Source organism: Aethalodelphis obliquidens, unplaced genomic scaffold (genome assembly GCF_003676395.1).
Source record: "Aethalodelphis obliquidens isolate GAN/ISIS:26980383/991018 unplaced genomic scaffold, ASM367639v1 scaffold18, whole genome shotgun sequence".
In the NCBI taxonomy this organism is placed as follows: Eukaryota; Metazoa; Chordata; class Mammalia; order Artiodactyla; family Delphinidae; genus Aethalodelphis; species Aethalodelphis obliquidens.
Window position 1 is genome coordinate 25,085,031 of NW_020837962.1, and position 25,460 is coordinate 25,110,490.

The window sequence follows — 25,460 nt, forward strand, 5'->3', positions numbered from 1 at the left end:
ATCAGTAACAATTACTTAAAAAGTTCTACTATTTTTTAATGTCTGTTCAAAAACTTTTTTCAATAAAGGAAGCAGAATGGTTTTGTTGTGGATACTTTGCAAAAAAAAAAAAAAAAAAAAAAGGCCCACCAGATTTGGCCCGTGGATTAGCCTGCCAAGTGAAGCCGGCCTGGTTGGCTTTGAGTCCCATGGGATTTTTGAGACACCAGGCATTTATTTGGTCAGAGGGTTCTGAAGAGGCTGGGGTACAGAGTGGGAAAGATGACAGAGTTGAGGAAGGATTAGACCTCCTTTTTGCTTTCGGCGAGGGTGGGAATTGACCGGGAGCAGCATAGCTATTGTTCGGAGACTCCGTAAAGCTCCCCTTCCCCCACCTGCTTGCCTGCATTTTGTCCCCAAATGCTATCACGTTTGAGGATCTGCTAGCATGGCCTTGAAGTTTAAAGCTGGGTTTGTTCTTGGGGCACCTCCCGTCTTCCTCTCCTTCCTCTCCATGGGCTTGATATGAGATCTCTTAAAATAGTGGATTTTGTTGGCTTAATGGACGAGGTCATTCTCATGATGGTGACAGTGCAAGAAACTGTCACTGTGCTGACACATCCTTCTGTGTTTTTTGTTTTTTGTTTTTTTTACAGCTATTTGCCGGCAGGGCTGCAGCCCCAAGCATGGGTCTTGCAAACTCCCAGGTGACTGCAGGTAAACAACTAAACTCTTTTTTTTTTCCTAATAATGATCCCTTTAATACAAGAGGAGGACTGACTTTATTGTGAATACGCCTCTTTTACTTTGGAGGACAAGAAAGCATTACCACAAAAAAAAAAAAATTTTTTTTTCAAGTAGGCACATCCGAAGCTTATTAAATTATACCAGCTGTCCAGTGAAATGCACACGCTTCTCTCTCGGGGGGAAAAAAAAAACCTCTTCTGGGCACAGTCAGTGACTTCATGTATTAACGGTTCTGTAAATTGATAACTAGTTTTTATAATCTTCCCCTTAAAGTGCTAATGGACTAGATGGAGGGCTGTGGGTTTGGTTTTTGCGGCGGTCTCTCTCCTCCTCCACCCTCCAGCCCCCGCCTGGTTTTCTGTCTCCCAGCCCTCCCCCACTTTTCCCATCAATAGGGGAAAGTGGAGCATTCTTTAGAATGGGATTAGGACAATCTCCTGGCCCCTTTGCAGGCGGGAGCCTGGCCGGTGCTGAGAGGTTAATGGCTGCGCTGGAATCTTGTCAGTTGAGCCTGATGAATGTAGACTTTTGCTGCTGGCCTTTGAAGTCTGTTCTTTTATGGTCCCGGACAATGCAAGAAGCCAAATGGAGACCTCCCCCACGGCTTCCCGATTACAGTTTTTGGAACTTCTTGAAATGTACATCATGCCAATCTGGGAAAGGCTTGTTTCAGGAAATAATGTTGGTGTCTGTGGCATTTTGACATGATCGCCCACTTTACTCTCCTCCCAAATCTGACGGATTAGCAGATTTAATGTGACACTCAATGGTTCCTTTGGGCCTGTCATGTTTTCCCCCAAAGCTACCCCAGTTTGAGCCCAGGGAAGCTTACGAATCCTTAGTCTAAACCAGTGCATCTCAAACTGACATTACCTGGGACTCTTGTGATGACGCAGATCCTGATTCCATAGCTTGGGGTGGACTCAAGTCTCTGCATTTCTAACAAGCCCCCAGCAGTGCTGTTCTTGCGGGGGGGCGGGGGGGACCGTACTTTGGGATTCACTGCCCCCAAACCTCAGTACTCAGAGTGTCATTCCCTGAGTTAACCAGGGACGTGTGGAAATGCAGGTTGCTGGGTGCCACCCCACACCCACGGAACCCCAGTCCCTAGGTTGGGCCCATAAATCTGCATTTCGACAGGCTGAGCACAGCCACAGGATTTTGCCGCTCCGAAAATCCTGAAGACCCCTGTGGTCCTCCATACCTTTGTGCACCCACTGCCGCAGCTCCCCTCCCGTGCAGCGGGGAGCTCTGAGCTCTGGGGCTTGAAGCTGAAGTGGGAATCAGGGCAGCTGGAAGGAAAACAAAACCAGGCTGGCCTGAAATTGTCTCTTCCTGCACTTCAGAAAGATAAGTTTACTTTCTGGAAGACGGAAGGGCTTCGCCTGCGAACCCCCATCGCTGGTGGCAGCCGACTGCGGTATTTAACAGCGTTACTGTCAAGCTTGGGGGCAGGATCTTCTTCGTGAAGGTTGTTCCGGAGAGTCAGATCAGCCGTGCTCTCAGGGGCTCTGCTGCGCCCGCCTCGTGCTCAGCACGCGGGTGCTCAGCTCAGATGAGTATCAGTCAAGGGCGACCTCGATTTCTGCTCCTGTCATCAGAATAAACACACTGCTGCCTGGGGAGGGCCCTCCCAGCCAGAACAGCAGGCTTTGTTTCCAGAATTTAGGCCTTTCTCTTTCGAAGTCTCCCTCCCACTCCCTGCCTGGACTCGCAGGCCCTTATTTACTTAAGGTGTGACTTTCCCACACATCATTTGCATGGTCTCCCAGGCCATCTCCTTCTCCTTCCCTTGAAAAATCAACACAGAACCTTCTCGCCAAGGAAGTTCTGGTTGCGTCCTGCTCCAGAAATAGCTGATGGCAAGTTACCTGTAAGTTGTCCTTGCGATCATGTATTACAGAGGTGTGTTTTGTCTTGTTTTTTCCCCCGCGTGAGAAGACTTTACTGCTTCTCTGGCTCCCAGGTCGACCTGGAATCCCTTTTCCTGGGTGCACAGTCTTGTTTTATTGAGAGCCTGCCAATAATATCAGACTCAATCATGAATCATCCTATGAGGAAAGTCACTTCAATTTCTCATGAGAACCTTAATCATATATTATGACACTGGGATAACCTTGTGGATGCCTCTTTTAGGGTCAGGATTTTTATTTGTTTTCTTTTGAAGTCATCCAGGGCCTCTTGTGGTTCCTTTCTTATGCTTGGGTATCCAGCTCTCACTGATTAAGAGCCGAGGCGGGTCCTCAGCTGCCTCTTACTCCTTGTATTAAGCAAATGGAAGAGGTGTAGTGATCCTTCATCTGGAAGGCAACGAGGGAAAGACTGTAAGAATAATGCTATTTCCCAATCAGTTCCTTCTTAATATCTACCTTTCAGACTAAGACTGTCAGTCTTGACACAAGCGTCCCCGTGATCTCCCACTACCTTGAGTGTCCACTTCTAAAAAACATTTCCACCAGAGGATTTACTTTGTTCTTATTTTACTCCTTTAATAGTGCCTTGTCATTTAGACCGGAGTTTCGTTTTAGATGAACCAGAATCCTCTGATTTTTAAGCCGCACAGCCTGGTGGTTCTTTGTGCTGGGGCGTGGATGGCTTGCTTTTAGGAGTTAGGAAGTGGTGAGTCAGAATTCTCAGGGGTGAGTTGACTCCCGGCCGTGGATGATTAGCGATTAGCTGGTTCCCTGTAATTTTCCCATGACAAGGATTTTTAGCCCACCTCCAGCTCTCTGGACGCAGAACGCCTTGCCTTCTTTGCGGGGGAGGCGATTCTGACCATGGCTTTCCCGGGTCCCGTCATGGAAATATTTGCTGGTCGCTGTTTCTGGCTCACCCCACCTTCACTCCACTGTGGGCTGCCCCCCCTGCCAGCTCCTGTTTGCTAGAGCTTGATTTCTGAGAAGGCAGTTAGAGTTTCAGAGGGCTTGAAACTTGAGGGGAGAGTAGCGGAGCCCCTGCCCCAGGTGAAGGTGTATGTTTGTGTTTTTGTTTGGGGATCAAAGGCACCATTTGGCCTCCAGAGAGTCCGATTAATGAGGCGCTTATAAAGGAAACTCGACTCCCTTCCCCAATACGAGATAAACCAAGTTGACTGTGTGTGTGTGTGTGTGTGCAAAGTGAGAAATAACTATAAAATAAATTAGCCTAAGTAGCCACGAGGGGGGCAGGTCATAAATCACGTACGGAAATGGTTCCAAGCGCTGTTGCTTTCCTCGTCCTCCCTGCAGAAATGGGTCCAGAGATCCTACCCCATCTCTCCAAGGAAGGGAGCCCCTCTCCCTCCTCGTCTGACTTCAGGGAGCCTCCTTGGGAGGCAGTTTCCTGCCGCACTCGGTGTCTTGGTGCATTTTTGTGTGCTGGGGTTGTGACTTGCTGCTGGGACACAGCCCAGCCGAGTTGCTGTGTAAAACTTGCCCAAAGGGCTGCGTCTGCAGAGGCTTCGCATGGCTATTGTTGTCACTGCAGGGAGAGCCCTTGCCTTCCCCCCAGGGGTTCATTTATTCCAAGCCTCCGCCCTGGGCTCATGGGGGAGCCTGAGAAGAGAGAGGGGCTTTGTGGAGGGCAGCCCAGTGCTGGCCTCTCCCCAAACAGCCCTCCTTTTGTTGGGAGTCGCCTGGGAGGGGACCTCAGTCCAACTGGGAAAATGTTTGCTTAGAGGGAACCCCCGGACAGACCTTGACAGTCTACCATCCTGTGGCCAGAAGCCTGGGCTTTGCATCCTTGTGTTTTCCTGGCTCCGATCTCCCTGCAAGTTCTAAAGGGTAAAGCAGGGTTTGCTGTGTGTCCCCAGGTGCCAGTATGGCTGGCAGGGTCTGTACTGTGACAAGTGCATCCCACACCCAGGGTGCGTCCACGGCACCTGTAACGAGCCCTGGCAGTGCCTCTGTGAGACCAACTGGGGTGGCCAGCTCTGCGACAAAGGTATGTCTGGGGAGGGCCTGGGTGGGGCTGGAGGTCGGGGGTGGGGTGTGGGTGACTTGGTTTGTACTTTCATTTATTTTTATTTGCAGGGGCTTTTATTCTAAATCTGTTTGAATTTGCCTTTAACCCTGTGAATCTGGGTCTGTTTCCCTTGGTTTTAGTTTTTAAAGAGGAATGGGTCTAGGAACACAGTGTTTCTGGTCTCTGAGTGACTTCTTTGGGGTCTTTTTGGCAGATCTCAACTACTGCGGGACCCACCAGCCGTGTCTCAATGGGGGAACCTGTAGCAACACAGGGCCTGACAAATATCAGTGTTCATGCCCTGAGGGGTACTCGGGACCCAACTGTGAAATTGGTAAGTGGTCCAGGCGCAGTGAGATCCCTTTGTCTAATTTTTCTGTACACTCAGCTTAAATACACTTAAGGACTCATAAAAAGATGAAAATAGCCTCCAACGTTAAGACCTGTCCTCCCAGCCGTTTCGTGGGTCTTTGAAACCTCTGTCCAGTTGCTCAGGTGGTTTGGGGGCTGCTGATTGCATCGGGGGCGGCGTGTACAGGGCAGTGACCCAGCTCCCAGGTCAAAAGCTTGGAGAAATGGGGCCGGAGAGCTTAGCAAGAGAGATGACTTCCTTTCCGCCGCAGACACAGCGGGGTTACGTCCCACACCTGCTTTGATTTCTTGAAACGAGCTCGAGCTGGTGGCCCAGGCGTGCGATTTGGTTGCCGGGGGGAGTGTTAGGTAGCCTCTCTCGGTGGGCGCCCCTTGCTGACTGCTGTGCTGGTGTCCACAGCGGAACACGCCTGCCTCTCTGATCCCTGCCACAACAGAGGCAGCTGCAAGGAGACCTCCCTGGGGTTTGAGTGTGAGTGTTCTCCGGGCTGGACCGGCCCCACGTGCTCCGCAAGTAAGTCTGCGTTTTGGCTTGTGCCCTTTCTTGGCGGGTGGGGGGGGGGTATTGTGTCAAGGTACAGGGTTGTGGGTCCCACGTCGGTCTTAGTGATGGGTCTGTCTCGGTGGGAGGGGGTCTGGTGGTGAGGCTGGCCTGAGCTTCCGGCCTCTGCCCTTGGAAGTCTCCTGGCACCCCCATCCTAAGGCACCCTGCGAAGTTAGCACACGCATCTCTGACTGGAAGAAACTCGCTCGTGGGGTAGCTGCGTCCTTTTCCCTGGACTTGTGCCTCCTCTGAACTGAATTACGGTTATTCTCCTCGAAGCTGTACAGAGGATGCCTGCGGGGGAGGTGGTCATGACTGAATTTCATGGTGGGGACAAATTTTGAAAGAGGGACCAGGGCTACAGAGTGACAGTGGCTGCGGGACTTGGCCGCACACCAGGACTACCCCAGTGCTTCCCAGTACAGGTCTCTGGGTGCTACGGTTTCCCTTTGGAATTGGGGAGTTCGTACCTTCCACAGGCTCCTGGGGACTTCCCTGGTGGTGCAACAGTTAGGAATCCGAGCTTCCAGTGCAGGGGACGCAGGTTCGATCCCTGGTCGGGGAACTAGGATTCCACATGCCATGCAGCGCGGCAAAAACAAAAAACAAAACACACACAAGCTCCTGGATTTCAGAGGTGCAGCCAGGCCCGAGGTCCACGGTCATCGGCCCCCTGAGAACAGCATGCAACACGGTTAAGGAGCTGGGTTCCGGGGTTGGATCACCTGGGCTGGCACCATGGCCCTGCCACCCGTCACCATGGTGGGACTGTAGTCACTGCCAACCTGTGCCCTGTTTAAACGGGAGAGTAGCAAGTCCCATCTCCTGGGGGTGAGAAGGCTTGGTGAGCAGATTCATGAGGAGAGCCTGGCACCTCCTACCCGGGCAGGAGGTGAATCGCTAAGAGGCCTCAGGAGTCTAGTGCAGAAGGGGGAGGTTGGGCACCCCAGGCATGTGCTTTTGGGAAAAGTCTGTGAGTAAACAAGAATATGATTTTTTTTTTCACCAGCGAAGAAGTTATTTTTCCTTACCTCTCCTTAGTTACCTCTGTGCCGTGATGGAACTTTTCTTTAAAAATAAAGGGTAGGCAGTGAGAGATGTCCTGAGTTACCCAGGGCTGATGCTCCGGGGATCCAGCTGGCTCTCCCACCCGCTCAGGTTGCGGATTAAATGAACTGGGCCAGTGGGGGATTTAAAGCTAAAATCAGGCCTTATCGTCATCGTAGCAGTCACTTGCAGCAGGTGTCTGGCTCTTAAGTGAAGGCCCCTCATGTGAGGGGTGGTATTAAATTATCTAATTGTCAAATGGATTGAGATTAAATTGCCAACCCTCTCCTCTTTTTGTCAAACAGACATTGATGACTGTTCTCCAAATAACTGTTCCCACGGGGGCACCTGCCAGGACTTGGTTAACGGATTTAAGTGCGTGTGCCCGCCCCAGTGGACGGGCAAAACGTGCCAGTTAGGTAAGAGAATTCCTGCACCGGGGCTGGCTTGATCCGAGCGATTAAGGGAGCTGTACATGTGGCCAGCGGTGCAAGCTTGCGTGCCATCGTACCAAGAAGTCATTTATTATCTAGGGTCCAGCCAGCAGGCCTGGAAGAAATAACTCGCATGCAAATGGCCTGGCTCTTTGAGGCCCTGTGGGAAAGTCGTGGGATTCCTTGAACCATGTCAATCGTCTGTCCGAGGAGTGTTCAGCTGGGTTCCAAATGGGGATGATCTCATGAGGAATGAGCTGTCTGCATTCTTTTTTGCCACTATTAAATCCCAGCAACTAGGCTGCGCTGGGTTTTGCACAGAAGTGCCTAGTGGCTTTCTGCTGTCCTGTCGGGGGCTAGTTGTCAACAGCAGCTGGAACGTTATCAATTAGCATTCCTTATTGGAGCATAGCTAGGGGAGAGGGTTCAGATGTTCAAAGTAGCATCTCTTATTTAGCTAGCTTATTAAAATGTCTCGTTTCAGACAAACTATTTGTATGGTGTTTTTTTTTGAGGGGGGAGGTGGGGTAGAACCCCATTTCTCACTGTTCATCCTCTCTGTTTTTCAGATGCAAATGAATGCGAGGCCAAACCTTGTGTAAATGCCAAATCCTGTAAGAATCTGATCGCCAGCTACTACTGTGATTGCCTCCCGGGCTGGATGGGTCAGAATTGTGACATAAGTGAGTGAGACTGTTTCAATTTTGATTTTCATGAGACTGGGGTGTTGAAGGCATTTGCCAGCCGTATTCAGGCTCCAGGTCTAAGACTTGAGTAGTGGAAGGAGAACCTTATAGAGGGAATGTTTTTGGAGAGGGAGTGATGGGCACAGAAATGAAAACATATACGTTATCAGGCTCATTAGCTGGTAAAAAACGGCCGTACTCTGATAAGGTGGCTAAAACAATGATGTGAAGTTTCAGTACCTCAGTCTGGAAGAACTAGGGAGTGTTCCCACCAATAACCTTATTTCACGGGAAGCACGCAAGAAATCTGATTGGAGGTTTTTATTTTCCTGAGCAGAGGAGGCTTTTCAGTGAAGCCCAACTTCAATGTAAATTGCCCCTCCAATACGGTGACTTGTTTATTTTTTAGATATTAATGACTGCCTCGGCCAATGTCAGAATGACGCCTCCTGTCGGGTATGTAAATCTTTGCTTATATCAAAACCTTAGTGATTGACAACAAGCCTTAAGATTTATGTGACCCTGGGAAAGCTCTGTCCCTGGGAGATTTAAAAATGCAGGTGAAAAGTGAGTCTCTGGAAGTTTCACTCGGGCTCATGTTACCCCAGCCTCCCGGGAGTCATCTTGGAGGCATGCACATAGAAATTCCTCTCTCACATTTGGAGAGGTTTGGCATCTCTTTCAGTGAATCAGCTGAAGCGCAACAGTCACGCTGAACCACTGAAGCCCTGTGTTTGTGGAGCACCTAGAAAAAAAGCATGTGTTTCTCACCCTCCTTCTCCTCCCTCCAGGATTTGGTTAACGGTTATCGCTGTATCTGTCCACCTGGCTATGCAGGCGATCACTGTGAGACAGACATCGATGAGTGTGCCAGCAACCCCTGTCTCAACGGGGGTCACTGTCAGAACGAAATCAACAGATTCCAGTGTCTCTGTCCCACTGGTTTCTCTGGAAACCTCTGTCAGGTGAGCCGGGCTGGAGCGCCCGATGGCCCAGTTTTCACAGGCAGTCTCCTCACCCTCACCTTCCCATTCCCAACACTGTCTGGAGCCTCCTGTTGACTAGGGATCTCTGCTAGACACGCGCCGTGGAAGGAGGGTGATGAGTGATTTTCTTCCCGTTGTCCGGCAGCCTGTCGATTTCTCTTTGTCCGTTTCATCCCAGACCCAGCACTCTCTCATTCTGCCCTGTTGTCTCAAATGCGTACCTGGACAGTCGCTAGGACACAACTGTAAATCATGCTGGGTGTTCTCCTAACAGAAGCAGACGGAAGGGTCAAATTCCAGTGGCCGCTGCCCCAGAGGAGTCATAATGACGGCTTTGTTTTACTTTGTGTCCCCCCTCCCCTGCCCCTGGCCCTCGCAGCTGGACATCGATTATTGCGAGCCCAACCCCTGCCAGAACGGTGCCCAGTGCTACAACCGCGCCAGCGACTATTTCTGCAAGTGTCCCGAGGACTATGAAGGCAAGAACTGCTCCCACCTTAAAGACCACTGCCGCACCACCCCCTGTGAAGGTACCTCCCTCCCCGCCAGGGTTCTGGCTTGTCTTCAAGGCTGCTGTCCTCTGCCCGTTCGTCACTGCCCCGTGACACTCGGAGGGAAGCCAGAACACGTGGAAACAACCTATTCAGGCCCACCAGTTCGGGGAGACCATACCTGCAAGTAGCCCAGGGCAGAGAAGGGAACTCATTTAGCATCCCCGTTCTGGGGGACGCTGATGTGCAAGGCCGAGGTGGATTCCTCAGGGCACCTCTGCCAGTAGAACTTTCTGCCACGGTGATATCTGCACCGTCAGGTACAGTAGCCTCGGGACACGTGTGGCCCGGAACGTTTAGTGTGTGACCAGGGCAACTAGAAGCCCTGATTTACTTACTTTTCATTCACTTAAATTTAAACGGCCGCCTGTGGCTGCTGTGTGAGATGGCTCAGGCTTCCAGGTTCCTGCAGCCGTAAGTGCCCTTACATCGAGGGAAAGGCTGTTCCTCCTCCTTAGCCAGCTTCCAGCAAATTTGGTGGATGTATCAGTAGAGGGAGGATGAACAGGGCCCGCAGACACGTGGGCTCCTGGCTCCATAGGGAGAAAACGCCTAAAAAAAAAAAAAAAAACTCCGTCTGGGGTCTCGGCTTTGCCTGTCACAGCGTGACACGGCATGTTGCCAGTCTTGGCCACCGAGGTGCTGGCTTCTTACCCTCATTAGCCTGGCTAAGGTGCCTGGCTCCAGGAGAGCAGGCGTGGCGTGGGTCCTGGGCTCAGGAACACCGGGTCTTCGGGTCCCTGGCGGGGATCTGACCCCAAGTCTGTCTCGCAGTGATTGACAGCTGCACGGTGGCCATGGCCTCCAATGACACGCCTGAAGGGGTGCGCTATATTTCCTCCAATGTCTGCGGTCCCCACGGGAAGTGCAAGAGTCAATCGGGAGGCAAATTCACCTGTGACTGTAACAAAGGCTTCACTGGAACGTACTGCCATGAAAGTAAGACCCCGCATCCTCGGGGAATGGGCCAAGGTCCCCCAAACCCTGCCCCGGCCCAGCTGGGGGGCATCTGGAATCATTTCAGGAGAGATCAGTCCAGGTTTACCACCTACAATCTAAGACTGAGGTCATGTTTAACTTACGAGATCACTGACGCCTCTTAAGTCTTCAGCACGTTTATTTTAGAATGTTCTGGAACCTTACTAGATCAGGTGGTCCGCTTTGCCTAGGAGTTTCCTCTCCACTCTCTCCAAGTAGCTTAGTGTGAAGACATTAAATAAAAGGGACGGGGTGCTCTCTGGAGGCCCCTGCTTGATAAAACTGCCCGCCGGATTCAGAAACAGTCCTGACGGAGTTAAATGTTGAGGTGCCCAGTGTATTTTCTCAGGAGAGGCAGGGAAGCCCGCAGAACAGTGCTTGGCGGTGGCATTACTTTCCTTCGTTTGCTTACCTGTGTTTCTGTTTGCTTTCCTTTCACAGATATTAATGACTGTGAGAGCAACCCCTGTAAAAATGGTGGTACCTGCATCGATGGTGTCAACTCCTACAAGTGTATCTGCAGTGGTGGCTGGGAGGGCGCCTACTGTGAGACCAGTGAGTTCAGGGGTCCTCTGGGGACAGACAGCTCTGGGGGGTGTGGGCAGGACAGAATCCACATGGGCAGCCTTTCTTCTTCGTGGAAATATCTGGGAGTTGGACCCCGACAGTTCCTGCCCTGGGACGGCATGGCCTGTGTCCTATTTGCATGTGTTGATGCTGACGCCAGCCAGCGGGAAGGAACTTCTGCGGAGGAGCTTATAGAATTAGACCCTGTAATTAGGATGATAGATATCCCCACTTGCAGGAAAAGTGATCATCTTGCTGTTTGGGTTGTCCTTTCTGCCCATCTTGACTTTAACTTCCATGGCCTGTCGGGGGCTCCTTTATTCCTGGGAAAGGGTGACCGTGTTTAAGTCCCCGGGTGTCTGCTGGTTTTGAAGTGGGCGTGGAAAGCAGGGGCTGGGGGCGGAGAGATGCGGTCCTTAGGCGTCGCGGGGCGTGGATGGGCTTGGGAGCGTCTTCAGCCGGCTGTCTCCTCTGATTGCAGATATTAACGACTGCAGCCAGAACCCCTGCCACAACGGGGGCTCGTGTCGCGACCTGGTCAACGACTTTTACTGCGACTGTAAAAACGGGTGGAAAGGCAAGACCTGCCACTCACGTAAGTGGTGGCCGGCTGGGATCCTGCCCTGTCTTCCGTGAGCAGGGCCGGCCAGGGGCTCACGCCGGGATCTTCTCCTCCAGGTGACAGCCAGTGTGATGAGGCTACGTGCAACAATGGTGGCACCTGCTATGACGAGGGGGATGCTTTCAAGTGCATGTGTCCCGGAGGCTGGGAAGGAACGACCTGTAACATAGGTACCTTTCCGCCCTCCCGGGGCCTCACAGGGGCTGTGGGCCTGTGAGCCTATGACTGTTTCCTGGGACCTGGTTTCTGCCCCTCCAGACTGTCACTGGATCCTCAGGGAGGGTGGCCTTGTCTGCTCTTGTCTCATAGCCCGAAACAGTAGCTGCCTGCCTAACCCCTGCCACAATGGGGGCACCTGTGTGGTCAACGGCGAGTCCTTCACGTGTGTCTGTAAAGAAGGCTGGGAGGGGCCCATCTGTACACAGAGTGAGTGTTTCCCCTCCCCCCGCTTGCCACCTTGAACTCTCTGAGGGCTGCAGGAGTCCATCCTGACACCCCCAGGGACTGGCAATGGAAACCAGAAGCAGAGCTGTTTGATGTCTGCTTCTGCATCACCTGGGTCTGTTCTAATGACTTGATGGGATGCAGCCCTGACCTGGGCATGAGAAAGTCGCCGAGGAGATAAGTGGAGACAGATGGCGTCGTGGTTCCCAGCTCCGGTCTGACCAGCAGCCTGTCTCCATCCATTCTCACACCCCCTGCCCACCCCACCCAGGGCCTCTTCCTGTGTACATGTGTCCCACGGTGAATGGGACCAAGTGTGGTGTGGGCCTGGTTCCAATTGAGCAGAGGTCTTAAGCTCCTTCTGCCGGTGTTAACGACAGCTTTATCATCTGGGTATTGTGGAAATCACTGGTGTTTTGACTTAGGGCTAAGAAGGCCTCGCCGTTAAGTTGTCTTTTTTTACTTTGCAGATACCAATGACTGCAGTCCTCATCCCTGGTAAGCATGGCCACCTTTTAAGCCGGCGCTTTATTGTTGGCTGTGACACGTGTGGGCGTCTCCTGGGGATCTTGTTTAACGTGCAGGTTCGGATGCAGGAGGTCTGGGAGCTGCTGCACATTCCTCCTCTCTGACAGGCTCCCAGGCAATGCCGATCCTGCTGGTCCGCGGACCACACTTTAGTCAGGTTGTGTTCTCATTTAGAGCAGTGATTCTCAACCTTGGCTGCACGCGAGAATTACCCGGGGAGCATTTATAAGTTCCAGTCCCTGGGCTGCAACCGAGACCTGTGATGTTAGACTCTCTGGGGGTGGGACCCAGGCATCAGTGTTTTTAAAGCTCCCAGGCGGTGGTGCGTGTGAGCAGGGGTGAGAGCCGCTGATCGTAACTGGCACGGCTACCTTTGAACTGGCAGGGGAAGTGGTGGACTGGTGGTGACCGAGGGGTCTTTGCTTTCATAGTTACAACAGTGGCACATGCGTGGATGGAGAGAACTGGTACCGCTGTGAGTGCGCCCCCGGCTTCGCTGGGCCCGACTGCAGGATAAGTAAGGACCACCTCCGACTGGGTCTTCCCACTCCAAACCCTCAGCCTGAGAGTTTTCATCTTTAAAATAATTATGGCCATGGTTCTAAGTAGCCTTGACGAGTAATCTCCTGCCTCCAGCTGGGATTAAGACAGCTCTGGCCGGCCCCTCCCTGGGGGACACAGCCCTCCTTGCTCTAGGGGAGAGAGCGTCAGCCACAGAATTTGGTGATTAATCTACTCTGAGGTCCTAAGGAAAGAGTGTGCCTGTCCCCGTGACTAACATGAAATTATGGGCAAGCGGACGTTGCCACATCCATGCTGGTAGGGGACAGAGCTAAGGCCACAGAAGGGACTGGGGCTGCGGTTTCCAGGGCTTGATCAGGCCCCGGTGAAATGATTAAACAAAATGGAGGCAGGCAATGCAGTTTTTCAGGAAGTTCACAGTTTATTCTTTATTTTGAGCCTTTTCCCTACTTTTTTTTTTTTACATGCCCTTTCTTTTGCCAAAAAAGGTGATAGATTAGTTGTACTACTTTTGTGTCCTTGTCCCTAAAGTATTTAAAGTTTTACTGGTCCTTGAGGTCCCCAGGTCTGGGACTTCAAGAACTACTAGATGGGGGAACTGTGTATCTGTTTCATGTTTCTGAATCGGGCGTCAGCAAATTATGGCCTGGGGGCCAAAATAAAGTTTTATTGACACACAGCCACACCCTTGTTGATGTACTGTCTAGGGCTGCTTTCATGCTGCAACAGAGTTGAGCAGTCATGACATGACGGAGACTACATGGCCTGCAAAGCCTAAAATACTTACTAGCTGACCCTTTTCAAGATCTTTGCCGGCCCTTGTTCTAAATCGTACTATCAGAGAAAAAGGAACCTCAGTTAAAAATTGCTGCTTCCCCATATGATTCTCAGCTGTTAGAAATCAGGCTAGTGGTGGTCCTTGCGGGGCAGTGACTGGAGACTCTGGGAGTACTGATGATCTGTTTCTTTATTTGGGTGCTGGTCATGTGATGAAAATGCGTTAAGGTTATACTTAGAAAGCTTATCTGTACGTTTTGTCAGTAAAAACTTAGAAAAACGTTGCTGCCTCCCACTGGGGCCTAAGCTCGAACTCCATTTTTCCTAGACATCAACGAATGCCAGTCTTCACCTTGTGCCTTCGGGGCAACGTGTGTGGATGAGATCAATGGGTACCGGTGTGTCTGCCCCCCAGGGCACAGTGGTGCTAAATGCCAGGAAGGTAAGTGGGCCGGGCCCAGCTGCCCGTGTGTCCTGCGGGCTGAGCGGGCACTGCAGTCACTGTTTTGACTGTTCGTGAGTGGAACTACGCTCAGAGAACACGGAGGGGGGACATCCACTTGGGACCACAGGGAAGGGGAAACCTGAGGGGGGGCGGTCCCGTGAAAACAGCGTAGCTGTTGGTTTTAGCCAGCTGTTGCCACAACTATGCTGTGTGACAACCATCCCCGATCTCCGTGTGTACGACAAGTATTGGTGTTGCTCATGGGCACAAAGGCACAAGCAGAGCGATGGATGCCTCGGCTTGGGTGCCCAGGTCTGTGTGCCACCCCATCCTCCTTGGACCAGCACTGTATCCAGGGCATGTCCTTTCCCTGGCAAACAGTAGGCTCTCAAGGGGCCAAGCTCACCCGGGAGAGACTCTGCTCACATCGCATCCCAACACACTGCACTGACCAAAGCCGGTCACGTGGCCGGGTGCAAAGGCCACCGGGGAGGGAGGGATGCTTGCCCATCGTGGGAGCAACTGTGTTGTTATGGGGCAAGGGGCAACAGGTGTAATCACTTCCTGACAGGCAGGGAGTGAAGAATCAGGAGAACTGTCTCCAGAAAAGGCAACTCCTCCCACTCACGAGTCTCCACCTCAGTTTCAGGGAGATCTTGCATCACCGTGGGGAGCGTGATACCTGATGGGGCCAAGTGGGACGATGACTGCAACACCTGCCAGTGCCTGGACGGGAGGATTGCCTGCTCGAAGGTAGGCGTGGCCCCAGCCACCGGCGTTCTGGTTCTGGAACTGCCAACGAGCGTCTCCTGAGCTCTACTCTGTCTCTGCAGGTGTGGTGTGGCCCCCGCCCTTGCTCGCTGCACAAAGGGCACAGCGAGTGCCCCAGCGGGCAGAGCTGCATCCCCATCCTGGACGCCCAGTGCTTTGTGCGCCCCTGCACTGGTGTGGGTGAGTGCCGGTCCTCCAGCCTCCAGCCCGTGAAGACCAAGTGTGCCTCCGACCCCTACTACCAGGACAACTGTGCCAACATCACGTTCACCTTCAACAAGGAGATGATGTCGCCGGTACGGAACACCTTGCTGGCTTTGGAGAGGTGGGGTGTGTCTGCTTGCCCTAAAGCAGGGGTGTCACGAGCTCGGATCTCCTCCTCCTTAGCCTAGATTCTTGTCTTACACCAGAGCTCAACTTCTGAATATAGCTTCACTTTCAAGCAAACAGCAGCCTTTTTTCCTTCCGCTCTTTTACGTGTGTGTGGATTTAAAAATCTCGTTCTAGGGTCTCACCACAGAGCATATTTGCAGCCAGTTGCGGAATTTGAATATTTTGAAGAATGTTTCTGCTGAATATTCAATCTACATAGCTTGCGAGCCTTCCCCTTCTGCAAACAATGAAATACACGTGGCCATTGTGAGTATGAGACCCATGAACGCTTAGTTGTTCGATTGCCAAGTAGCTCAGAAACTTCACTTAGCCAGTGTCCAGATGAGCAGATACATTGAAGGAGAGCTTGACATACACGTGTGGTCAAATAATTTTGAATGATGGTGACTGTGGAGTGTCCCTGACCCTCTGGTCTGATGAGTCTTCCTTTTCCAGTCTGCTGAAGACATCCGGGATGATGGAAACCCAATCAAGGAAATCACCGACAAAATTATAGATCTTGTTAGTAAACGTGAAGGGAACAGCTCACTGATCGCCGCCGTTGCGGAAGTGAGAGTTCAGAGGCGTCCTCTGAAGAACAGAACAGGTAGGTGGATGGGGGCAGTGGTCCCTTTCTGTGAGGACTGTCACGTCCATCTCATCGATAAGACCAATACAGGGCTTCCCTGGTGGCGCAGCGGTTGAGAGTCCGCCTGCCGATGCAGGGGACACGGGTTCGTGCCCCAGTCCGGGAGGGTCCCACGTGCCGCGGAGCGGCTGCGCCCGTGAGAAATGGCCACTGGGCCTGTGCGTCGGAGCCTCTTGCTCCGCAGTGGGAGAGGCCACAACAGTGAGAGGCCCGTGTACCGCAAAAAAAAATAAAATAAGACCAATCCAACCGGCGTCCAGTAAAACCTCCAGGGTGGGGAGTTACTTGACGGTTCCCTACTCAAGGACCCCCCATTTTTAACTGAGAAAACAGAAGCCATCTGACGTGACCAAGGTCACATGGCAAAGGGCAGAGGCGGCCCTGACTTGTTCCCCTGCCTGCAAGCTGTGCTCCGGCAGGCGGGCGCCCTTCCAGGCACGCATTGTCTCTGGGTCCCGGGAAGAGCATGGCTGTGCCTTGAGCGTGTGTCTGTGCGGAGCCTGTCCTGTGCTCCGGTATCGGGGGACAGCCCGTCCTAAGCGCTGAGACACGGGTTTGATAGATGGCTCGATGGCCCCGCAGGATGTCCAGAGTCCCCCATGGATGCCCCGAGCATCACCGTTCTAGTGAAGCGACTTGCCGGGCGCAGGACCACTGGGGGCATTTGAGCTGTCCATGCCGGGACCCTCTTGCTGATGCTTCCGAAAACCGGCTCCTCTAATGAGCTGCCTAAGTAGCCAGACTCCCCGTGACCGGCCCAGATGCTGCTCCGCGCCGAGGCGGGAGCCTCTACGGGCTGCTGCTCGGCCTGGTCTCTTCAGGGATGCTGGGAGGTGACGATGTGTGGTTGGGAAAGGGACTCGTCCCCATGCGCCCTTCTTAGGGACCAAGGACAGGGGAGCCGTGGGCGCGGGACTCACGGGGGTGCCCCTGCCTTGCAGATTTCCTGGTGCCCCTGCTGAGCTCGGTCCTGACCGTGGCCTGGGTCTGCTGCCTGGTGACCGCCTTCTACTGGTGCGTGCGCAAGCGGCGGAAGCCCGGCAGCCACGCGCGCTCGGCCTCTGAGGAGAGCACCACCAACAACGTGCGGGAGCAGCTGAACCAGATCAAGAACCCCATCGAGAAGCACGGGGCCAACACAGTCCCCATCAAGGACTACGAGAACAAGAACTCCAAAATGTCCAAAATAAGGACACACAACTCGGAGGTGGAAGAGGACGACATGGACAAGCACCAGCAGAAAGCCCGCTTCGCCAGGCAGGCCACGTACACGCTGGTCGACAGAGAGGAGAAGCCCCCCCACGGCACGCCGGCCAAACACCCGAACTGGACAAACAAACAGGACAACAGAGACCTGGAGAGCGCGCAGAGCCTGAACCGCATGGAGTACATCGTATAGCAGACGGCGGGCGGAGTCTGAGGGCGCCCGGGGTTCCTGAAGCTTCTCCAGCTGTCCTGTCGTGTTCCGGTCCCAGGCTGTCCTTGACGTAGAACCCCTGTGTTAATTTAAGTTCTGACAAGCTGGCTTACACTGGCAATGGTAGTTTCTGTGGTTGGCTGGGCAGCACTGCATCGCACAGCTATGCAAACACCAGGCCCCGGGGCCCCGCCCCTGTCGGATCAGGCTCCCAGGAGAACACCCGGCCCCCGAGGTCTCCAGCCTCCACTTCTGCCAGATGTCCCGATGGTGATGCAGTCTTAGGATCATAGTTTTTATTTATATTTATTGACTCTTGAGTTGTTTTTGTATATTGGTTTTATGATGACGTCCAAGTAGTTCTGTATTTGAAAAGTGCCTTTGCAGCTCAGAACCACAGCAACTATCACAAATGAGTTTATTATTTATTTTTTTTATTGTATTTTGTTGTTGTTGTTGGGGGAGGGGGACTTTGATGTCAGCAGTTGCTGGTAAAATGAAGAATTTAAAGAGGAAAAATGTGTCAAAAGTAGAATTTTGTATAGTTCTGTAAATAATTCTTTTTTATTAATCACTGTGTATATTTGATTTATTAACTTAATAATCAAGAGCCTTAAGACATCATTCCTTTTTATTTATATGTACGTGTTTAGAATTGAAGGTTTTTGATAGCGTTGTAAGCGTATGGCTTTATTTTTTTGACCTTATTTTCTTATTACGTGTTGCCTATAAGCCAAAATTAAGGTGTTTGAAAATAGTTTAAGACAATAGGATGGCCTTCTGTGCCTGGAATACTGGTGGAGTTGTTTTTTTTTTTTTTTTTTTTTTTTCGTACGACGTCAGATGTTTAAAACCCCGACTGAGGCAGTTTGAGAGTTAGTCTAGAACAAGTGTTTTTTTTTTTTCGTTTTTTTTGTTTTGCTTTAGACTTGAAAGAGACAGGCAGGTGATCTGCTACCGAGCAGTTTAAGGGAACAAGCTGAGCTATGACTAAACGTAGCCAAAACGTGAGTGGTTGAAGATCATTAAAGATATCAAATTAATTGTGTGAAGTTGGAAGCACACCAATCTTATCTTGTAAATTCTGATTTCTTTTCATCATTCGTAATGTAAGACTGAACCACTTGTAGATTTGATTTTGTGTTGTTATCTACTGCATTTAGGGAGTATTCTCATAAGCTAGTTGAATACTTGAACCGTAAAATGTCCAGAAAGGTCACTGTTTAGATTTGCCAGAGTCCACTGCCTGCCTTAAGTGAGGAAATCAAAATGCTATGACGAAATTTAAGATCAAAAAGACTTATTAAAAACTGACTTTGTCGGTTCACCGTTAAGACCGTGAAGATCCTTTGTATTGCCCTCTTAGTGTTATACGAACATAAACATACATCTTTGATGTGTTGTTCCTGGCAATAAATTTTGAAAAGTCATATTTATTAAATTTTTTTGTACGAAAACACGGACCAGTGTGGCCTCTTCTGAGCTTACGTAGTTCTGCCTGGCTCTGCCTTGTGCCTTTGCCAGCGCCCTGGGTCTGTCCTGGTGACTGGGGTGTGAGAAGTAGGCTGTGCTTGACAGGGTCCCCCATCAAGAACGGAAAGCCTTTTCAGCCATAACATTCTCGAAACCCCGAGGGGCTGCTGTGAAGCTGGAGCTGTGAGCCCCGTCTTGGGGGCCTAGATGCCCTTGTTATTCGACAGCAAGTGTGAATACTGCTTGAATAAACACCACTGGATTAATGGCCTGCAGTGTGGACTGAATTGTTTTGAGCACTTGCGGGGGAACGCCCACCGCAGTAAAAGGGTTTTAAATAGCTTGGAATTGGTGCTGGGGGATTAGGAGGGAGACTGGATGCTTTCTCTTATTTTCCCCTGGCTGTTTGGATGAATGTGGATGTCCTGCCGTCACTGCAGACCACACCCTTGTGGCTTTCGTGCACCTTGTACCTCTGGGCTGGTCTCCGCAGGAGGTGGTGGTTACAAGTTTCTGGGGTGAGGGCCCTTCTGCCCCTCACCACCTTGCTCCTAGGGAGTGCGCGAGTGGCTGGCCTCCCGTGCATCCTTGGGGTGCCAGAGCCGGGCTGCTCCTACCTGTAAAGGGCAGGTGAGCTGTGGTTGTTGCTCGTGGCTGCTGGGACCAGAGGCCAACAAGCCTGCCGCACATGGCGGGGCGGGGTAGAGTGGGGGAAGCTTTGCCTCTGGCATCTCAGCACCGAGGGATGAACCACCAGTGACAGGCATGTGGACAGCTTCCAGCAGCTTTGAGTTGCCAGGAGTTCCCTCCTCTGGTTAGGAAGCTATAGCTTACCCTCCTCGGAGCTGTGACACCCAGGCTGTCACCCCCCTCCAGTCTTCATAGTATAACTCCAGCTGGAGTGACAAACTGAGCGGAGGAAAAGCTACGGGGATGTTTATCTTTCTTCATTCTTGGGAAGCTTCTCTACCAGGCTAGGAGGTGTGTCCTGATTGGCATCTTGGTTAAGAATGGATGGCGGGTTGAAGTGGCCCTGGTTCCTTGTGCACGAGTGGAGGCCATCAGGGGAATCAGTCCCCTGGTTCCTCGTGCACGAGTGGAGGCCATCAGGGGAATCAGTCCGGGACAGAGTTTTGGCTCGGGGAGGGAGCGCGAAGGACCTGGACCGTGATGGGTCTGGGTTTCCACGATGTCTCCCTGTCCTGGAACGGGCCCCCGTATCACTGCTCTGCGGGGCTCAGGTCAGAGGGAGGGAGCAGTGCTTTCCCGGTACAGACCCGACGGGCAGGACAGTCTGAGTTCAAATGCTACCTTGCCCTGGTGGTTTGTAAACTTGGATTCTGCAGGACCCAGAATTCCCTGGGTAGTTGCCAAAGGCTTGTGTGCCAAGAAAAGAGTTTAATGAGCCTCTGCAATTCTTTATTCCAGGAGGGACGTGATCTTGCGATTGTTACTTTAAGGAGCCTTCTATGCAGGACACGCTGGGTAGTGGAAAGGATGAGATGGTCTCATCTGGACAGGGCTCAAAGCCACGACCTTGGTCGTTAAGGGAGGTGGTCCCCTTTCTCCAGGCCCTGGTTATCCTGGGGGCAGGAATGTGCAAAAGAAGGGACTTAGAACCTTCCCTATCCCCTGGGAATGTTCTGTGCCCTCTGTAAGCAGGCCCTGGAAAAGGAAGAATTTTCCGTCCAGAAACATGGCTAACTAGAACTCCAGCATTAGAACACATATATACCATGAAACTCCGGGAAAGCATCAGCTCACAGTTGGGTGCTTTAGGATGGGACACTGTCCTGGGATTCTAGACTTATGTAATGCAGAGTTAGAACAGGGGGGTATATCTTGACTAAAAGCCCAGTGAGACTGGGTGATGAGCAGAAGCGGAACTTGTAAGCTGGGGAGGGGGTTTCTCTTAAATACAGAGTCCCAGGCCTGGCCCATGATTCATAAGTGGGGCCTGGGAACCTGTATTTTCAACAAGCTGTCCCCTCCTCCCCCAATCCTCCCTGGTTTAGGTACAGCAAACTTTGAGAACAGCTTCACTAAAGTACTAAAGTACAAGCTCTTCCATTAATTACAAGGTTTTTCCTCCTCGTTAAACTGAATTAAGTATTCTGGAAGCTGGTTTGTTGCTCAATTGCCACCTGACATCATTTTTAAGTAAATTAACGACACCTCCCCTTGAACAAGTTGTGGTGTAAGAGCTGCATTTTATTGGCTGATCTGAGGGGGTCAGTGAGTCAAAGTTAACTTATTTGGTAATATTTCTTAGGTAGCAAAGAGCCCAAGGAACCAGATTGTGGGTTTCCCACATTTCTGAACGGCATACACCTGTCGACCCCAAAGTGAGCAAGTGTGCGGCTAAAAACCAGTTAGTTACCTTTAAAGAAAAAAAAAAATGTCCCACCGGCCCGCAGAGGTTTGCGACTTAGGCTGAGCAAAGTTCCAGCAAAGCTTCCGCTTCGACGGCGGCTTTCTTTCTTGCCTCTACTGGGAATGAGAAACAGGAGTTCAGAGGTTCCCGGGCTGGGAAGACACACAAGTACTGGGTTATGGGAAGTCTCCTCCTGCTAATGTGTATTTATACTTTGTAAACTCTGATTCATCTGAGCATTGAAACAGAAATCTGCTTCCTGAGGTTCTGTTTTTAAATAGATAGTTTGCAAAAACAACAATTATTTTTCTTAACATTTTTTTTTCCATCCCACAAGCAGCTAAACATGCCGGCTCGGGCTATGTCAGGCTCCAACTATGCCAACAGACAGCTTGGTCATCAGAGGTAGAAGGGTGCCCCAAGGCCGTTCTGTGGGGTTCTGGCCTCAGAAGTCTTAAAAAACAAAGTTTAGAAACCATTAGGGCAATCGTGTTGTGTCACTTTAAGTACTTTAAGTCCATGAGATATTCCTGGGTCTATTAAGAATAACGAATTTCCCTTTGTGAACAACTGCCTTCTGATGGTGGTTAAAAGTAAGGGCAAGTGGGGGTGATGCTCGCAGGGCTGTGGGTACCGCTGCCTGGCACAGACGGGCCTGTACACCTGCATGGCACCCTCTGAGATCGTGTCACGAGGGTGCGGCTCCCTGGCTTTGGACATGAATTCTACCTGTGTCACTTGCTCCCACATGCCGGGCACAGCCTCCTGGCTTACAGTGTGTTTCTTTCAAGTCCCAGGCAGCTTTTACAAGCCTTAAATCCTGTATCATTATGCACGGGCCCCGTATTAACCTGTGATATGAAAGTTGGGGAAATTAACTTGGAGAGTAAAGGCTCTTAAACCCAATGAGAACCTTGAATGGAGGCCTCCCCGCCGCCCCGCCCCGTCCCCTGCAACTGTCCACATCAGGGCACCCAAGGGTTGAATTACTCCGAGAGCAAAAGCAGATGCCAGCAACATGAAAGTAACAGCTTTGTTTCAAAGAGAAGCTCTCCTGGCAGGGACAGTGGGGGCTCCTCCACGATCCCCAGGGGAACACAAGTTAGCAGCTGGCTTCCTAATGACTACTCAGTGCCCAGACGGGTTGGCCCCCGGCTCTGTTTTGCACCTGAAGAAGACTGAAAAGCTGCTTTACTTCATCCTTTCTGAGAAATGTGCAGTTGAAAAGCCTTCATTGGAGACTCGCCCGGGTATTAATGCAATCGGTGACCTTACCAGTGAAAGGATCCACCCCTCCTTACTTTCCCAGAAGGGGAAGCTGAGGCCTAGAGAGGATCGGGGACCTGTCCCAGGCCACACAGAGTTAGCGACAGCCAAGACTAGAACCTGGGGCTCCTGCTAGCTGGGCTGCTGCGTTTTCTGCGTCTTCCGGGGATTTGCCAGGTTTATGTCCAGATCCTGCCCTTGATGTGATTTTCAAAGGTAAAGAATTGGGAGATCAGCAATTAACAAAAAGGGGGGCCGCAGGAAGCTGCTGTAAAGACAGTGGCATTGATCTGAGCTGTGCCTCCTCTGGGCTTTGCCTAGAAAGTGACATCTTTATAAATCTGTGAGCAACAGATATTTTCCTAACCAAAGGCAGATGAAGGCACATCCCTTTGGAGGTGATTTCCTTGTTCTTGGGCAGCTTCACACGTCCTTTTTAGTTTCTGCTTCATAGAATTAGAAGATGAATCTCAGGAAAAGAGGCTCAGAAAGGAAAGCCAGTGACAGGCCCCTAGGTCCTACTCCTCCCTGCGCTGCACACACGTGCACGCCCTTCCACAGGGGTTTTCAGGATGATCACGACACTCTCCGTGTCTGAGGCAGTTGGGAGGGTGCCGGCCAGTGTCAGGTGATTTGCAATTACAACAGGCCTCCTCTCACACCCCTTAACCACGCTTGCCTCCCTGGCAGGTTACGTCCAGGTTATGGAGCAAAAAGCCCTTGAGCAGCTAAAAAGATGAAAAGCCAAGGCAGTTGAACGTGATGCCACGCCACGACAGGGTTCAGCCACGCCATGACGGGATGCAGCGGGGCTGGCACAGACGCACCTGGGAGTTCCTGGAACCGCCCGTGGGCCACTTTGCCTCTTCCACCAACACCTGTGCTCTCCCCACCCGCTGAGGAGGGATGGGAGTGGGTCCCACATCTCTAACCTGTTTGTCATGTTGGGGAGGCCAGAATTAGGCGTAGTATGCTAAAGTTTCCTATGCGCTGAGGCACCAGCGCCGACCGATTTGGGAAAACTCCATCCTGGGGACAGAAATGTCAACCCTCCAAGTTCAGGACACAGACAATCAGATACCCTCACAAGGCTCTCTGGCTTGGCAGGGATGGTTTTGGGAAGTGTTTTTGAAAGAATCCAAGGCACAAAACAGAAAGGAAGAGCACAAATGTGAAACAGCTACAGTTTTGCACAAAACTGAGGGCATGGTGGCTGAGATGTGAAGGAAAGGGAGTGGGAGGGGCGAGTCAGGCCTCCCCACCCCCTCTGCTCTCCCAGCACCCAAGGCCGGTATCTCTGCATTTGCTTCCTGTGCCTTCTCGGTCCAACACTCAACAAAAGAGGCCCCAAACAGAATGTAAATTGATGCAGCCACTATGGAAAACAGTCTGGAGTTTCCTTAAAAAACTAAAAATAGAGCTAACCATATGATCCAGCAATCTCACTCCTGGGCGTACATCTGGAAAAGATGAAAACTCTAATTTGAAAAGATACATGCACCCAGATGTTCATAGCAGCGCTATTCACAACATCCAAGACATGGAAGCAACCTAAGTGTCCAACAACAGATGAATGGATAAAGAAGATGTGGTGTATATATATGCAATGGAATATTACTCAGCCACAAAAAAGAATGAAATATTGTCATTTGCAGCAACACGGATGGACCTAGAGATTATCACACTAAGTGAAGTCAGACAGAGAAAGACAAATATCATATGATATCACTTATATGTGAAATCTAAAAAAAATAATACCAATCAACTTATTTGCAAAACAGAAACAGACTCACAGACATAGAAAAGAAACTTATGGTTACTAAAGGTGAAAGGGAAGAGGGAGGGATAAATTAGGAGTATACGATTAAAAGAAACATACCACTATGTATAAAATAGATAAACAACAAGGATTTACCATATAGCACAGGGAACTATATTCAATATCTTGTAATAACCTATAATGGAAAACCATCTGAAGTTGTACACCTGAAACTAACACAATATTATAAGTCAACTACAGTTCAATTTAAATAGATAGGCCCAAACATCTCCTCCTGGGTGCTCTGCCTCCAGCTGGGCCTGTCACTTTCACCTTCTCGGGCACAGGGCCAGGCTGAGCACTGAGCCGCCAGGGGCCTGCACTCTGAAGCCACACCTCCTTGATTCCCTTGCAGCTATTCCATCCCAACTCCTGGCGTTAGTATTTTCTGCCTGGGAGGTGTTAGGCGCACACTAGAGCGGCCCCACAGCAATTTCTGGGCTTTGGGTTTGGACAGGCCTGGATTCTAGGCTCTGCCACTTACCAACTCGGGGAAACTTTCCAAAATTCCCTGTGCCTCAGTTTCCCCATCTGTGAGATGGTGATAAGAAATGTGTGCCACTGTTAGTATTCATGAAAAAGGGCCGCAGGAAGAAAGAACACTGCTCTCAGTACTTCTCTTAGCATCCTGTGAGACCAGAGAGTCCATTAAAAGATGAAGGAATCCAGCTAGATTTCAGTGACAGCCTCTGCTCTTACCATTGAACTGGGCCCCTGTCAGAGAAGAGCCAAGGGCTGCTGGATCTGGTGGCAGATGGCTCCCAAAGACTCCTGGTTCCTGGTTCTTTGACCAAACCCTAATCTAAGTCCTACTGTGAAGGGATTTTTCAGACCTAATTAAAGTCCCAAATTCAGTTAGCCTTAAAATATGGAGATTATCCCAGTGGGGCTGACCTAATCACAGGAGCTTTAAAAGCAGGGAGTTTTCTCAGGCTGGTCACAGAAGGAGAAGTCAGAGAGATTCAAAATATGAAAGAGATTCAGCACAAGGGGTTTCTCCATTATTGAGATGGAGGGGTAGGCATGTGGCAAGGTCCTGAGAACAGCCAGGAGATGCTGAGCAAACCCCTCCCAGCTAACCACCAGCAGGACCCCAGGGCTCTTAGTCTCACGGCTGCCAACAACCCAAAGGAGCCTGGAAGTGGGCC

The 25,460-nt window shown here is 51.2% G+C and overlaps 1 protein-coding gene across 2 annotated transcripts in view; it reads left to right on the forward strand.

Moving 5' to 3' along the window:
- Nucleotides 1-19,124, forward strand: part of JAG1 (jagged canonical Notch ligand 1) — a 35,658-nt gene extending 16,534 nt beyond the window's left edge. The window contains exons 5-26 of one of the 2 annotated variants that reach the window (XM_027118182.1): nucleotides 636-696; nucleotides 4,517-4,647; nucleotides 4,883-5,002; nucleotides 5,441-5,554; nucleotides 6,937-7,050; nucleotides 7,635-7,748; nucleotides 8,161-8,207; nucleotides 8,543-8,716; nucleotides 9,117-9,267; nucleotides 10,063-10,227; nucleotides 10,708-10,821; nucleotides 11,315-11,428; nucleotides 11,512-11,625; nucleotides 11,765-11,881; nucleotides 12,370-12,397; nucleotides 12,859-12,944; nucleotides 14,055-14,168; nucleotides 14,815-14,924; nucleotides 15,005-15,238; nucleotides 15,450-15,581; nucleotides 15,771-15,921; nucleotides 16,905-19,124. In XM_027118182.1, coding sequence (XP_026973983.1) covers nucleotides 636-696; nucleotides 4,517-4,647; nucleotides 4,883-5,002; nucleotides 5,441-5,554; nucleotides 6,937-7,050; nucleotides 7,635-7,748; nucleotides 8,161-8,207; nucleotides 8,543-8,716; nucleotides 9,117-9,267; nucleotides 10,063-10,227; nucleotides 10,708-10,821; nucleotides 11,315-11,428; nucleotides 11,512-11,625; nucleotides 11,765-11,881; nucleotides 12,370-12,397; nucleotides 12,859-12,944; nucleotides 14,055-14,168; nucleotides 14,815-14,924; nucleotides 15,005-15,238; nucleotides 15,450-15,581; nucleotides 15,771-15,921; nucleotides 16,905-17,362 — 2,963 coding nt within the window. In that variant the 3' untranslated portion in view covers nucleotides 17,363-19,124. The remainder of the gene's footprint in view (nucleotides 1-635; nucleotides 697-4,516; nucleotides 4,648-4,882; nucleotides 5,003-5,440; nucleotides 5,555-6,936; nucleotides 7,051-7,634; nucleotides 7,749-8,160; nucleotides 8,208-8,542; nucleotides 8,717-9,116; nucleotides 9,268-10,062; nucleotides 10,228-10,707; nucleotides 10,822-11,314; nucleotides 11,429-11,511; nucleotides 11,626-11,764; nucleotides 11,882-12,369; nucleotides 12,398-12,858; nucleotides 12,945-14,054; nucleotides 14,169-14,814; nucleotides 14,925-15,004; nucleotides 15,239-15,449; nucleotides 15,582-15,770; nucleotides 15,922-16,904) is intronic. The other variant, XM_027118183.1, reaches the window with a different exon arrangement.
- Nucleotides 19,125-25,460: the final 6,336 nt, after the last annotated feature.